Here is a 15,850-nt window from a genome sequence, read left to right as displayed (position 1 = left end):
TCTCTTTTTCCTTCATCTCTTTGTTTTCTTTTTCTTTCTGTTTCTTTTCCTCCTTCTCCTCCTCCATCTCCACTTCCTCTTCCTCTTACTCTCACTTTTTCTTTTTTTCTCTTCCTCACTTTCTTTTTCTTTCTCTTTCTCCTCTCTCTTTTTCTTTCATTCTCTTTGTTTTCTTTTTCTTTCTGTTTTTTTTCTTCCTCCTTCTCCTCCTCCTCCTCCTCCTCCTCCTTCTATCGTCTTATTTTTCCCATTATCATCATTCCCTTACGCTTCTAATACCTTCTGCTTGTCTGCACCCCTCTTATCTTCTCCCCCTGTCTCTTTCCTCTTTTCCTATTAACCTTCACCTTTTCTTCCTCTACCAACACCTTTTTCCTTGTCAAAATCCCTCCATTTTCTCCTCCTGTCTCTCCCATTTCTTCCTTTTGCACTTCACCTTTTTTTCCTCTACTAACGCCCTTCTCACTCCGTTCCTTGCTCCCGCCCCTTTGACCTGCAACCTCCTTTTCGAGCTCATAAAATCAAGAAAAGGTATGAAGTGGATGTGACTAAAAGGAACTGTGTACGAGAAAGAGACGCTTAGATAATTGCCTCTTGCATAACCTTCACTCCTTTTTAGATAGATTTAAGTTCCTCGACAGTTCTATTAAGGCTCGAATTCATGGGTCAAAGTATATTATTACGAGAGTAGCATTTATCTGGCAGTGAAAGTATATGTATTGCAAGTATACCTTCTCGGATTGAAGGTCAAAGTACATTAAAATAGGAATGAATGGGTTCAAGATTGCAGACGTGTTGCGCGGGCACCACTATTAATTTTGTAGGTGCGACGTCTTTCTCCGTGTGGGTGGTGAGTGTGGGCGGATCTTTCCAGGGCGCATGTTACGTCCTCTGCGCAACGAAAGAAATGCAGATAATAAATTCCTCCTGCGCCAGAGCTTACGTTACAGGCAACATTTAAAGCTTATTGACAGTAACGGCACAATACGACAGGTAGATAGACTCATAAATGTTAGACTGACCATATATTGCATGCGTACAGCTCATTGGGGAAATAAGAAAAGTTCTCGTGCGGTGTTAGTGGAAGTTACCTGTTTAATGAATGAGGTGGATCCAGGTAGCACTTTCTAATTAACTATCATGGTGCAGGTGTGGTGGTGTACGGCGTTCAGCTTGAGTGGCGTAGGCTGTGGCGTCCCGTGTGTAATTATGGTGCACTGCGGCAAGTGATGGCGCTACTCCTGCCACCAGTGTGACGTAAGTGGCGGTGTTCCTGTATTATAATGGGGGTGGTGTTTCCTCTTCAACCTGTGTGTAGTGTTTAAGTGGTGGCTGTGTTCCTGTATTATAATGGAGGTGGTGTTTCCTCTTCAACCTGTGTGTAGTGTTTAAGTGGTGGCGGTGTTCCTGTATTATAATGGGGGTGGTGTTTCCTCTTCAACCTGTGTGTAGTGTTTAAGTGGTGGCGGTGTAGTGTTTAAGTGGTGCCGTTCCCTGTGTATAGTGTAGCGTGGTGGAGGTGGAGGTATTTCTTCATGAACTACAGTGTATTTAGTGTAGGTGCTGGTGCTGCTTGCTTCACTGTTGTAGCTAGAGAACGCTGGGAATAGCCTTTGTTCTGCTGTGGACGAGTAAAGGCTAAGATGATGGTGATGGTGATGGTGGTGATGATGATGATGATGATGTACAGTCGGTGGTGTTCTATATTTCCAAAGGGGAGAGTTTAACTTAGGCTCGTATTGCTAAACATTTCGTCGTCCAAGTTCACATATTTGACGAGGCTTTTCGTAGGAGTTTGTGGCATTTCCAGGAGTAGTTTTATGACCCTGGTGGTAGTCTGACCCTTCTTCTGTACCGTGAAGCTAAGGAAACACTCATTAGAGCCCGATTGATCCCCTCTTTGACCTTTAGAAATAGATGATGTGAGATGACAAAGTGTCTTGTAATACCAACCTATAAGTGTTTGAGGTAATTTTCCCAATAAGACCATGAATGTGGCTTCGATCTTAAGTACCATAAGACACTGTCACGGACGCACCAAGTAGCACTCAGTGGCAGTATCTCTTGATGAGCCAAACACGCTAAACATACCCAGCCTTAGTCTTATTCTCGATACCCAAATATCTCTGACAAGAACCAGCACAAAACAAGCCTATGACAACCTATTCGGTCTAACTGCTCTCATTTTTTATTTTTGCTAACCCCGAAAAAGCCAGAAAAGAAAATGGGCAAAAAATCGAAACACCTCTGGGCCCTCACGCCTGACCTCACTACAGCATTCCTACCCACTAATAAGTCACCTTGAACATGATTTACCTGTCTCCCGGATGTCGTCACAAAGTAAAAAATCGTCAACAGTAGCTCCGCCCGTTAACTTCCCTTCGTATAAGGAACAACGGGGATCAAGATTTATAGAAGGTAAGGTTAGGTTAGGTTAGGTTAGGTTAGGGTAGGTTAGGTTAGGTTAAGGCGGTGTCACACTAGCACTTTTTCCGTCAACTTTTTCCGTCGTTTTTCTGAAAATCGTCGATACTTGGCTGCGGCCTGTCACACACAAACGGTGTTTCGTCTGAAACTTTCCGTCGGCACAGACCAAGGAATGTAAACAAACATGGAGTCCACGCTGCGGCAAAGATACGCTGCTCTGAACCTAATACTGTGTATTGTGAGACTTAGACGAGCTAAACAAGCCAAAAAGCGTGCATGGATGCGCTCATGGTTGGCTCGTCGGGAAAGAGAAAGTGTGTACCATAGGCTGTTAAAAGAGCTGAGTTTAGAGGATCATGAGACTCTGAAGAATTGGATCAGGTTGGACAAGAGCCAGTACCACAGACTTCTGGAGTTAGTGACACCTCTTATTGCCAGAAATGACACCAGGATGAGGAAGGCTGTCACTGCAGGAGAGCGTTTGAGACAGGTTGAAGCCAAGCGGAAAGTCTCGGTCTTGGTCTTGGAAATGTAAACAAAGGCGGAAATTTGCAGGCGGAAACGATCCTGATCGTCTGACAAATTCATGCGATAAGTTCATGCGGAACGATGAAAAATCGACGGAAATCGCATTAATCGACGGAAAAAGTGCTAGAGTGACACCACCTTTAGGTTAGCCTTTAAGCCCCCGTCAACGTCTGCGGCACAACCCACACGGTCCCTGCCCTTCCCTAGCCGTAAGAAAGTGAAGAGATGGAGGTAAAGTTTAGGAGAGAGGGGAAATATGTAGTGTAAAGAATGGCGGTATATAACAGAGTGGAGGGAAGGGATGCTCATGGGAGGGGAAGGAAAAATAAACAAAGACCATACAAAGGGAGAATACACAGAGATGATAAGTAAAATATGAAGAATGTTTAACGCCTTGCCTTGCCTTGCCGCCTCCTGCCCCCACACGCCGCTGAACACTGTCTGGCTAAGAACACTCACGACAGCCTCTCCTCAATCGACTATTAGCCTCGACTCCAAGCGCTTAACGGAACTTAAAACGTCTTTTGCAAACGTAAGGAGGAGGGGGAGAGATGGAGGAGGAGGAGGAGGAGAAGGAGGAGGAGGAAGAGGAGGATGTATTGCAGAGATCTTCGGGTCTACAATGTGATATTCAAACACTTATCCTCCGTCGTGAGTGACAGCCAAGACATGCCATCTACAGACTTATCTCCGGTTTTATATTTACATTTTTCTGCCTCTCTCTCCCTCTCCACACACACACACACACACACACACACACACACACACACACACACACACACACACACACACACACATACACACACACACAGTTCCATTCTTGCAAACTTTCTCTAGGAGTGTCGACGGTCATGCAATTTCGCTTTTCATCCTTTCTGCCCACTTTCTGCCCCCTCAAGACGTCCATCCCCTCCAAAACCTTACCGCCGAAAGACAACTCATATCACACTACTACTAAGTGTCCGAGATGTTTAAACACCCCGTAGCCGCGTCCTGGAATCCGGTGCGGCGGGTTTTGTGCATCAGTAACTCTTCCAAGGAGTTTCCCAAGCGTTCAATATTATCTCCGTGTCCAATAAGAAAGGAGGATTAAAGAATCTATAACTACTAATATTGTTAATGAACTTCCCCAATGATTTCAGTTATTACACAGCTGATCAGTCTAACGCTACATGAAGACTGCCTATCTTCTTACTTTTAATCAACGTGTCCGGATCTGGTTTGGCGGGAGATTAACGTTCCAGCGGACCGCCAGGCACTCCCGGACCCGAGGTGAGGTACTGGGGGCAGCTTTCACTGCTCAGTAACAGTCCAGGGTCGAGTCCGTGCCCGGAGAGGAGACCCTCGAAATGGACTGGGTCAAGCTTGTCGTGCCATGTAGTTTTAAATATTCCTAACAAATAAATCATCGACCTGTGGATTTTTTTTCCATGACTTTTTTTTATATATTTCTTTTAATTATGAAAGCTATTTTGTCCTATTGACCCTATGCAATCTCTTTTTACAACATTATCCCAAAATGCTTTCGCTTCAATAATACGAAAGAAAAAGGTGTCGAGCCACAGCGCCATATTCCTTTAAAAAACTGCACTATATAATTATATGTCCATTCTAAACCTCGATACCAGACTGTGCTGAACGGTCTGAGGAGTGTGGGTGATGGCACCACAGCCACGCAGCGCCGCCCCTTCCTGACAGCCCAAAGTCTGCTCGCGAAAGTCAAGACTTCACTAGATGCCCGTATGTAAGACAACAGTGTGTGTGTGTGTGTGTGTGTGTGTGTGTGTGTGTGTGTGTGTGTGTCATTCACCATGGTCTGATCATGCGATCGATACTCGTTTTGAGCACAGAACAACATATTCGTTGTTTTTAACGCGGTAATGTCTCCATGCAAGTGGGAATACCTTGTGTCGTCGAGCAAGAAACCTTTAGAAGTGGGGCTCCCAGCGCAGCCTTTTCCGCCATAGCTTTGCATGCAGGTAGCGGCTAAGGGCTGAGCCTATCAGGGCCAAGGACTGGGCGGTACATCCCCACCCACTGACGCACTGAGCACAGCAGTGTTTTTAGTTGCACTAGACCCTGTACTTGATACTAAACGATAAACCGATAATTGTTATAAAAAATACAAACAGGACAACCCAAACCTGCAAGCTTTACTTTGAAGCTCCTCTTTCCTTCTCCACGCAGCTGAATTATTCCTACAAAAGTTTAATCATGGTGTTTAGTGCACGAGAATAAGTAAAATGTAAGTTTGCCGCGTGGTTCTCAGAAAATGTTTCTATGAATAAAACAATGTGTTTTTTTATGAGGCATCAGAAGCAGGTACGCAGGTGTGTACAAAGCTTTCTTACAGGCTCGTCACTGAAGGTCTCGGGGAGATTTGTTATACCCTCCTATGATATGGAAATACTCTTAATGGTGCTTAAGTAGCCCTTTGCTGACATTCTTCATTGATAAACCAATATAGGGTAGGCGGTGGCCGAACTGGTAGCGTACTGGACCCACATTCGCCGCGTGATGGACGACGCGGGTTCGAATCCTCACGCTACCACTCGGATTTTTCAGTCACCGCCGAGTGGCTTAAAACTACCCACATGCTGTCCTGAAGACCACCCATCAACCCGGACTCTAGAGGAAGCCGTCCAAGCGAATCAAGAACGAGTTCCGGGGGGCAGCATGAGCCAATGCAGGATGGCGCCACTATAAACACTCGCCTGCGCCAGAACGGGCTGGGCCGACCATCAGGCCCCACCTGTAAGAAGCCTTGGGCCGACCATCAGGCCCCACCGGGAAGATGCCTACCGGCGCAATAGGCAACAACGTAAAAAAAAAAAAAAAAAAAAAAAATAGAGAGAGAGAGCAGGCAACTAGCCCCTCCATTCTTCTCGTGAAAGCAAGGCATGTTCTTTACATTGTATTAAAATAATCAATATTTCTTCGCATCTGCTGACGAAATATTCTTTCAAATTGGCGCAACATTACATGCATTAAGGAATATACGAGTTAAGTATATCACGAAACCTACTACAAACTGAGACATGGAAAGAAGCCAATGAAAAAGACAAAAGCAGCCTCAGCCTCACCAGCCACACTCCACAAGGACAACACCCTCCCCCCCCCCACCCCAGCCCCTTCACCCGGCTGCTGAGGAGGCCGTCTTGTTACCCCCGATTCCAGGTACACAGCCCCACAAGTCGTCGCTGCCCCGCCCACCCTCATTCTGCCCCTCCCTCGCCCTCCATCACTGTGCCGGAGGACTGGGGCATCAAACACTTTATAAATGCTGCCCCCTACGCCACTCTTATGAGGTTTATTCAACGTTCACCAAAAATGGCACGCTACATAATTAAGTATAAATTTAAATGACTTTAAGTCGTTCAGAATTTTCTAATAATTTGTATACGATGGTCTACTATACACCCTAAAGACAACTCGAGCGATGATAGGTCGATGTGTATTGATAAACAGACGCACAGGAGGGAGCTGGTAACTACGGGCCGGTTCGACACTCCAGCACGGAGTCATTGAAGCGCCCGAACCAAACTCTGTTCTCCACAATGATGCGTTATTTCTACTCAATACCAAATACTAATAATGAGATTTCCTGATGTGTGGTTTTCTAAAGTTTCCTTCCTTAATATCAACGCCAGACACTATATACTACAGAGAACTTTTACAGTATTTTGTGTTTGGTTGGGGAGCTTACAAACTTGTGTATTGGACTGTACTACTGGCCCTACGTGTTGCCGCTGCTGGGATGACTCAGGAGGTAAGTAGTTGAGCAGTATATATGAGCGCAGTGGCCGATGTACGTTTCTGGTGAACCCTGCAAAAAACGAGGTCCTGGAGCCCGGATGTTAAGGGGTTGTGACGCAAGTCACGCCAACACCATTTAGGAGACGGAGAGGAGCTATAGCCGTGGATGACAGGCCGCAATTTAACACGCCTCGCTACCTGCCTCTCCCTGTCCTGACCTTCACTGAGGCTTGGACCTTCTACCGAGCTAACAAACCTTAATGTTCCCTCTTATGGCAGTAGCAGCAAAAGTGGAGTCAAACATTAATTTCGATACTTTATTTTTTTTCTTTATGATATCCTAAAAGTGTGGAGGGACAAGAATATAAGTAACAGTATGTTTCTTCTCGTTACCCTTCCCCCGCTGCACAGACTCCACCACGGAAAATTAGAGGCGACCCTGGAACTGTTGCATAACACTTCATTTACATCAATTTTTAAAACATTTTTCTAAGTCTTCACGAAGTGTTACAGGTGGTCAAAATAAGCTGCCACGGCCACCCAGGGACGAGTAAATGGTATTGAACATTTGCCAAATCTTCCAATTCGTTTGTGCCATCCGTGTCGCAATACCACGGCTTCTTCAGGGAATTATATCAGTAATGGGAAAACTACTTGTACAGATGAAACTCCTGCCTTGAAAATAGTGCATCTGTACATGAAAAAAAAAACCTTGCAGATTACGAAAAAAAAAATATATATATATTTTTGCCTATTTTGTAATATAAAACTAATAACTCATGTACACACACACACACACACACACACACACACACACACACACACACACACACACACACACACACACACACACACACACACACACACACACACACACACACACACACACACACACACACACACACACAGCACTGGATGACTGACTGAGCATCGATTAGGAGCCAAATACGTGGTTGACTGAGATCTTATTAAATTAATGAGTTACATCGAGACGAGCAATTTGTACACGACCGAGATCCTTCGCGCTAAGCAAGTCGTTTTTGGAGCTTCTATACATCAACTGCTTCATGTAAGAGCTAATCGGATGAATCTTGAAAGCAATTTAATTCTTAAGATTATCATTACGCGGTGCATCACACAAATCAAAGTCACTCCAGGGTCGCCTACAGCAAGTTGAGGGAGAGGCGCCACTTGACCCATCCTGCTGGAGGCCCCAGAGCAAATACCACGGCCAAGAAGAGGAACCATTGAGCTTCAACACACAGATAACTGCCACCAACAAAACAAATACCACGGCCAAGAAGAGGAACCATTGAGCTTCAACACACAGATAACTGCCGCCAACAAAACAAATACCACGGCCAAGAAGAGGAACCATTGAGCCTCAACACACATTTAACTGCCACCAACAAAACAGGAAAGGCAAAAAAGGTGCAGAGAGGCCCCACCCTATCTCGCTAGAGGCCGAATGACCAGGCGTCCCTGCAAAAGTAACTCTCGTTCACCTACCTGCAGCCACCTAAGAAAGTAAATTTTACACCTTAACATGTATTATGAAATCGGACAGGCGATATTTATAGTTAGCAACGTTCATTTCATACGATAATTTTAGGAACAGAAGAGGTATGAATACAATGCCCATCCCTGCCAGCGTGATGTATCTTACCGTTACTAACCAAGAAGATCATCATTTTCACCGAGTCGTTAGAGTTAAGTGGTTATTTTAATAGCAAGATAGGTAAGAGGGAACAGATAAAACACGATAAAGTGCGGACACAAGCCCTCCCCCTTTCCTGCCGCTCCGTGGCCCGCGGCGCCCCATGGATGCACCTCAACCTCTTCCCTCTTGTCGGAAAATAAGAGGACTGAACCCGCCTCGAGAAGGACACCACCGCGCTTTGCCGCCAGGACCTGCATCCGATTACTGGGTCTATCAGATAGTCTGCTACCGCTACGATGACAGCATCGAAGGCTGAAGGAGGAATGTTCAAACCTTCACAGATCAGGATGCAGAAGCAATTTGGTTCGGTCTTATCAAAACCCTTGAAGAGGAGACCGCCTTCTCCCTCGCTCGTTTGGCGAGGGAGAATCAGTTGGCCATCAACCCTTATGAGGAGGAGGGCAGGTCTCGGGACGTCGTTTTACGGTATCCCGGCACCAGTGCCTTGACCCCATCTTGGAGGACCCGTTCGTCAGCTTCGCATTGAGGTGTACGTACAAGGCAGGTCAATGTCACACTCTCTCTCTCTCTCTCTCTCTCTCTCTCTCTCTCTCTCAAGTCACAATATTGTATCTCGCACGCTTATAATAGCCATCGTTAACTTCGTACCAATACATTCCGCAGTTTTCGTTTTAGCCGCAGGACACTTCTGCACAGATTTGAACATCTTCCCATTGGCAGGCCACTCTTGCCGCTGTCGAGCTTTTTATTCAGCACAAGTCCACACACGGCCCAGCTTAGTACACGTAAACCAACGTAAAGAGGTTTAGAGTGACGTTAATATTCATATACTGACTGAGTCTGAAAGTTGTTTGTCCGTCTTTTTTTAATTTTTTTACTTAAGAATATTTGGCACGCTAACGCAGCCATACTGAAGCATATTTTAAGACCTTGTCAATTGGATGTGGACGGGATTAATTCTAATTAGGCTTATTTACAATAAACATGCATGTAAGCTTGCAATATATTACGTTAGTCGTGTTTGACTTTCTTTTATACAGATGGATGTAAACAGTGCTTGGAGTAAATATATCAGTGATGGATACACAGTGGCCTCCAACAGCTGAAGCAGGTTAGTTATGTCTTGAGAATAAAATATTTCTAAAGGTATTTTCAATGCAAAATGCAATACTGTAAAATATATCAAATGCTCTGTTTTCAAAATCGACACAAGAAAACGCAGCTTGTGAAATTAATACGATGGTGTCTTTTACGGATGAGCTGATTCGTTTCAAAATGTAGGAAAACACAAATATAAACTTTCAAAAAAAAAAAATCGTGATGAACGTACAAACACACACACACACACACACACACACACACACACACACACACACACACACACACACACACACACACACACACACACACACACACACACACACCTGTTTATGAGATTCAGAAGATAAGATTAGTTTTATGGTTTCCGCACCAGCAAGGGGAGGGAGGTGGTTTTCCTTAAACGCGCAACTTTGGGGAGAGCTCCGTTTTATCCCAACAGCAATGAAAACTGCACGCATCTCTCCAAGACCACTGATGACTGGGCGTTTAGTCTGTAATGTCTATCACGCATTTTTATCGACCATTCCTTCTGTGAAGTTATATAACTGTTCGCCTTGACACGAATCCAAGTATCTTTTAATATTTGTCTTTACAGTAATTAATTTTCCGGTTTCTGAACACGACACCGCAGATAAGTCAAAGAGTGTGCGTGCGTTAAACGCCTCCTCAAAAGACATAATAATTCCTCCCGCCTGTGTGTGCGTGGGTAGAATTAGCAACACCAAAGGCGACGGGGGAAAAAAAAATTAAGAGTCTGCAAGTACTGCAATGTTTACTTCCCCCACAACATCGACCACCTGCAAAATTTCATCACTATTTGTTTGCCACATTAGCTTTGCGCTTTTGTACCCTGCGCCACGCTTCTTCACCGAGGCGTTAAATGGTCGCGCAAAGTAGCATCCAGGATCGAAACTCACTTCATGTTTACTTAATACCGACGGGCTTTTATAGACTGTATAATACAACAACCTATAGGGGCTTAATAAACAAACGCTATATTTTTTTGTTTGTTTAGGACAGTAAAGGCTTGCGTGCACCACAACCGATGTCTGCTGGGATGCTGAACGAGACACAAGAGGCGATACTGAGAGTACTAGCCAAACGGAAAATGAGAGGAAGAAGGAGTTATGACCCTTTACCACGGGTACCTACTGAAGGTGGAGTGGAAGCCCTGAGGGACGCCGAGCTCCTTCAAGAGGGTGGAACGTAACTCACTGTGATGCATTGCATCAATTTACAAAGGTTATAAAAAACCCTTCCTAGGCTGCCCTAACCAGATAGCAAGGTGGTCGGGTTGTAAATACTCCTCGTTAGTCACCATAAGACATGGGGCGGTACTATAGCACCTCGACACACTCCGCATCCCAAACTCCACCACCACCACCGCCACTACCACAAACACCTCCGCCAACACCACTTTATCACTCCTACCACACAGACCACCATTTCGACACCATCCCCACCACCATCACTGCTACACCATTTGGCCCTACCACAACACCTCCACCACCATCACTGCTACACCGTCCCTACCACAACACCTCCACCACCATCACTGCTACACCGTCCCTACCACAACACCTCCACCACCATCACTACTACACCGTCCCTACCACAACACCTCCACCACCATCACTACTACACCGTCCCTACCACAACACCTCCACCACCATCACTGCTACACTGTCCCTACCACAACACCTCCACCACCATCACTACTACACCGTCCCTACCACAACACCTCCACCACCATCACTACTACACCGTCCCTACCACAACACCTCCACCACCATCACTACTACACCGTCCCTACCACAACACCTCCACCACCATCACTACTACACCGTCCCTACCACAACACCTCCACCACCATCACTACTACACCGTCCCTACCACAACACCTCCACCACCATCACTACTACACCGTCCCTACCACAACACCTCCACCACCATCACTGCTACACCGTCCCTACCACAACACCTCCACCACCATCACTACTACACCGTCCCTACCACAACACCTCCACCACCATCACTGCTACACCGTCCCTACCACAACACCTCCACCACCATCACTACTATACCGTCCCTACCACAACACCTCCACCACCATCACTACTATACCGTCCCTACCACAACACCTCCACCACCATCACTACTATACCGTCCCTACCACAACACCTCCACCACCATCACTGTTACACCGTCCCTACCACAACACCTCCACCACCATCACTACTATACCGTCCCTACCACAACACCTCCACCACCATCACTGCTACACCAACCCTGACCACAAACATCAACACCATCATCACTACACCAACCCCTACCGCAAGCACCTCAGCCAGCACCCCTACACCAACCCCTACCACAAACACAACCATCTCAACTCATTAACCTGGGACACAAGGCAAGAGTGACATCTAAGTTATCACAGACTTTCCCTTAGGAGTTCCAAGATATCCATTTATCGACCGGTCAGAATGTGAGGATGGACAGCTGGGTGGACTGAGCACCAATTGCCCGGGCCGGGATTCGAAACCAGGACCGAGGATTAGTAGTTATGCGTGCTAACCACTTCACAACGGTGAAGTATGGCTTTTCACTGTAGGTTACTAATAAATGGTAAACGGTGGAAGGCGTCCGAATAAGCTGCACGGCAGAGCTGCAACCAATCAGCAGAGTCCAAATGACCCAGTTTCCACTCCGCAACACCTGCCTTCAGTGCTGCCAGAAGATACAACGAAGGCAGACATATGCACCTACCGTCATCATGAATCCCTGCTTATAAGATGAAAGTGTGACAGAGCAGTAGCCGTTGCTTGCTGTTTCGACGCGTTCACATTGTTCACTAACCATGGATCCGTTAAGCCGCGGGGTCCTGCTCTCAGCTTGCCATGCTTAATTTACTTTACTGATAAGATGCAAGGTAACTGAAAGCAATATTCGCACATGATGGAGTATTTAGGGCAATGCAGTGAGGTTAGCCATCTTGGATATACTTTCGTCGACATCCTCCCGCAATGAATCGTAGCAGGGGACATATTTACCATTCCAGTGAGTGTTGCTGAGGGGTCTGTTGTGGGGTTCGTAGAAAAGAGAAATCTGGTCATTATAGTCGTATCAGAAACTGAGCTTTTTGTCGAGTCCAGGTGTGTGATGTGGTTGAGTGGACGCAGATATTATTGTTCCATAGCTCAGGTGCGGCAGCCGGCCTTGTGGGGGAGCATCAGTAAACGGGACATACATTTTCAGTTGGGGTTCTTGCCGGGTTTCGGAGCCACTCTACCTCTCCTACCACCCATACCACTCTCCCTCCCCGCCCTCCTCTTGAGCACCCTTGCGGCTAGTTTTTGTTGCCGCTTCCCACATATTTACATGACGTTCTTAATAGATTTATGCTCAAGCTACTTACCTGTTTGCTTGATTAGTCGGGAACACTGTACTAACGTAATATGAGCCTCATGCTTGACGACAGGTTGCCACTTCACCGGGAGATTTTTAATGCGATTTCATGCTTAATTATGTAAGACTCCTCAATTTCGTCATGAGCAACAAGTTAAATCAAGACAATTAGCGATGAGTGTTACAGGGAAACTAAAACAGTTACTCAAATTTGCCCTCCACGTAACCCTAAATTACCACGCTTCGACGCACCTCACACCAGTCAACACCAGTCCTAGCATTCTTCAGTTACAGTATAGTAGTAGTGAGTAGCGGGCAGTGAGTAGCAGGCTTTTTTTCACATTTGTGTACTTTTTTTTATACCCTTGAACTGACTCCTCTGCTGTAAAAAAAATGATAACAAACTGAATTTTTTGTTGCTGTGGAGGATCATCATCTACTTACCGTCACCATAGACTAAGCTTTTAATCTTCAGCGCCGAAGTATCGCGCAAATCAACACCAGTCCTTGCACTCCTCGTTTAAGATTGAGAAGACAAACTATTCCTTATATTACCTTTGACGATTCTTGTTTTTCTGGCTTCCTCATCTACTGTACTTCTAGTCTTTAGCTCCGGAATATCGCGCACTCAACACCGGTCCTTTCACTACTCATACTCAAGATACAAAACAAACAAACTACTCTTTACGTTACCTTGGACGATATTTGTTTTTCCTAGCATCATTATCTATTGTATTTTCTTTTCAATATAAGGGGAACACGAGCAGCCTGACAAAAAGCACCTCAACGCTCCTCTAATAGCCAAAGTATCCCTAAGTTTGTGCCATTATACCGGCAAATCCTCCTTCGTCCTTGGGGAAACGTGTTCAGCAATTTACGACCTTTCCCTAAGTATACCACCACCACCACCACCACCAAACACCTACTATCCTCATCACGACTAGTCTCCACCACATAGATGTGGCTGTGTGTGTGTGTGTGTGTGTGTGTGTGTGTGTGTGTGTGTGTGTGTGTGTGTGTGTGTGTGCTTGAAGGCGCCTTAAGATGGTCGTTTTGCCACCTACCGATAATCCCTATTCCCACTTGCACTGCGGTCTCCTTACTTTTATTTGTTACTGTGGTTCCCTTCTTCCTCTTTGTTACTCTCTCTCTCTCTCTCTCTCTCTCTCTCTCTCTCTCTCTCTCTCTCTCTCTCTCTCTCTCTCTCTCTCTCTCTCTCTCTCTCTCTCTCTCTCTCTCTCTCTCTCTCTCTCTCTCTCTCTCTCACTAGACAATTTGAATTTTCCTTTATTTTGTTAATTATTATTAAACAACATGAAGAAGCGTGTTGCTGCAGCCCTGTTACCCGCCATCCGACGCGTGAACTGCACTACTTAGCCGACTAGGCAAGATTACAGCAGAAAGAATTTGCTGGAGGCCAGTCGGTCTTCATGGACATAGCACCTCCTTTTATTACCTAACACCGATTTCCTCGATATACGGATATTTTTTATATCACATCGAAGCAACGATGGGAAACTCTGCATCTCGACAGAAATTCAACGTGTGGGTAACCCTGGAGCGAGGCTCCTCCCTGGTGGACTCCATCAAGCTCTCGTGCAAGGACTCCACCTGCTGCCTGAAGAGGAGGCGTACGGTCGCCTCCGTCAAACTCCCCGTGGAAGGATGGTCTTGCGTTGCAGGGATTCGAGGCTGCCACGCCGAGGGTGAGCTGCGTGTGCCCTTGGCGAAGCTGTGCAAGAAAGACGGGAACGCGGCCGTCAGGGTGCAATGCGCCTCGCTTAGGAAGCCAGTCTTCACCTCTTCCATGCCGCTGGCCTGGCTGCTGGACAACATCAGCGGCCTCCACTTCTCTCTCTTCTGTGACGACGGGCCCGTCTTCACCAGCCTCCGGTGCAACGGGAGGCGGTGTGGCGAGCCCGTCCGGGCGGTGAGCCCTGCACCGCGTGCGGCCACTGACGGAGTGGCCAGGACCGATGAGGCTGATGCATGGGCAGCCTTTGAAGTGACGACCCATGATGACTGGTTCGTGGAGGCTGATGTTTCATGGGCAGCCCCAGACTTGGTGACCTCCGCTGCTATGGTCGAGGCTGATGCATGGGCAGCCTTTGAAGTGACAACCCATGATGACTGGTCCGTGGAGGCTGATGTTTCATGGGCAGCCCCAGACTTGGTGACCTCCGCTGCTATGGTCGAGGCTGATGATTCATGGGCAGCCTTTGAAGCAATGACCCGTGATGACTGGTCCGTGGAGGCTGATGATTCATGGGCAGCCCCAGACTTGGTGACCTCCGCTGCTATGGTCGAGGCTGATGATTCATGGGCAGCCTTTGAAGCAATGACCCATGATGACTGGTCCGTGGAGGCTGATGTTTCATGGGCAGCCCCAGACTTGGTGACTTCCGCTGCTAAGGTCGAGGCTGATGATTCATGGGCAGCCTTTGAAGCAATGACCCGTGATGACTGGTCCGTGGAGGCTGATGATCCATGGGCATCCGCCGAATTGGTGACCGCCATCACCGATGAGGCTGATGATCCATGGGCACTCTTTGAAGTGACGACCCGTGATGACTCGTCTGATGAGGCTGATGATCCATGGGCACTCTTTTAAGTGACGACCCGTGATGACTCGTCTGATGAGGCTGATGATCCATGGGCACTCTTTGAAGTGACGACCCGTGATGACTCGTCTGATGAGGCTGATGATCCATGGGCACTCTTTTAAGTGACGACCCGTGATGACTCGTCTGATGAGGCTGATGATCCATGGGCACTCTTTGAAGTGACGACCCGTGATGACTCGTCTGATGAGGCTGATGATCCATGGGCACTCTTGGAAGTGACGACCCGTGATGACTCGTCTGATGAGGCTGATGATCCATGGGCATCCGCCGAATTGGTGGCCGCCATCACCGAAGAGGCTGATGATCCATGCCCATCCGCCGAATT

The 15,850-nt window shown here is 46.8% G+C and overlaps 1 protein-coding gene across 2 annotated transcripts in view; it reads left to right on the top strand.

Annotated features, from left to right (window-relative positions):
- The first annotated feature begins 14,110 nt into the window (after positions 1-14,110).
- Positions 14,111-15,850, top strand: part of LOC126994086 (uncharacterized) — a 2,034-nt gene continuing 294 nt past the window's right edge. The window contains exons 1-2 of one of the 2 annotated variants that reach the window (XM_050853336.1): positions 14,111-15,092; positions 15,315-15,850. The exon at positions 15,315-15,850 is cut by the window's right edge and continues 294 nt beyond it. In XM_050853336.1, the coding sequence (XP_050709293.1) occupies positions 14,412-15,092; positions 15,315-15,512 (879 nt within the window). In that variant the 5' untranslated portion in view covers positions 14,111-14,411 and the 3' untranslated portion in view covers positions 15,513-15,850. Of the gene's footprint in view, positions 15,204-15,314 lie in introns of both variants that reach the window. The other variant, XM_050853335.1, reaches the window with a different exon arrangement.

Source organism: Eriocheir sinensis, unplaced genomic scaffold (assembly GCF_024679095.1).
Source record: "Eriocheir sinensis breed Jianghai 21 unplaced genomic scaffold, ASM2467909v1 Scaffold719, whole genome shotgun sequence".
Taxonomy (NCBI): Eukaryota; Metazoa; Arthropoda; class Malacostraca; order Decapoda; family Varunidae; genus Eriocheir; species Eriocheir sinensis.
Note: the sequence above shows the minus strand (reverse complement) of the source record. Positions and strands in the feature narration are given on the sequence as shown.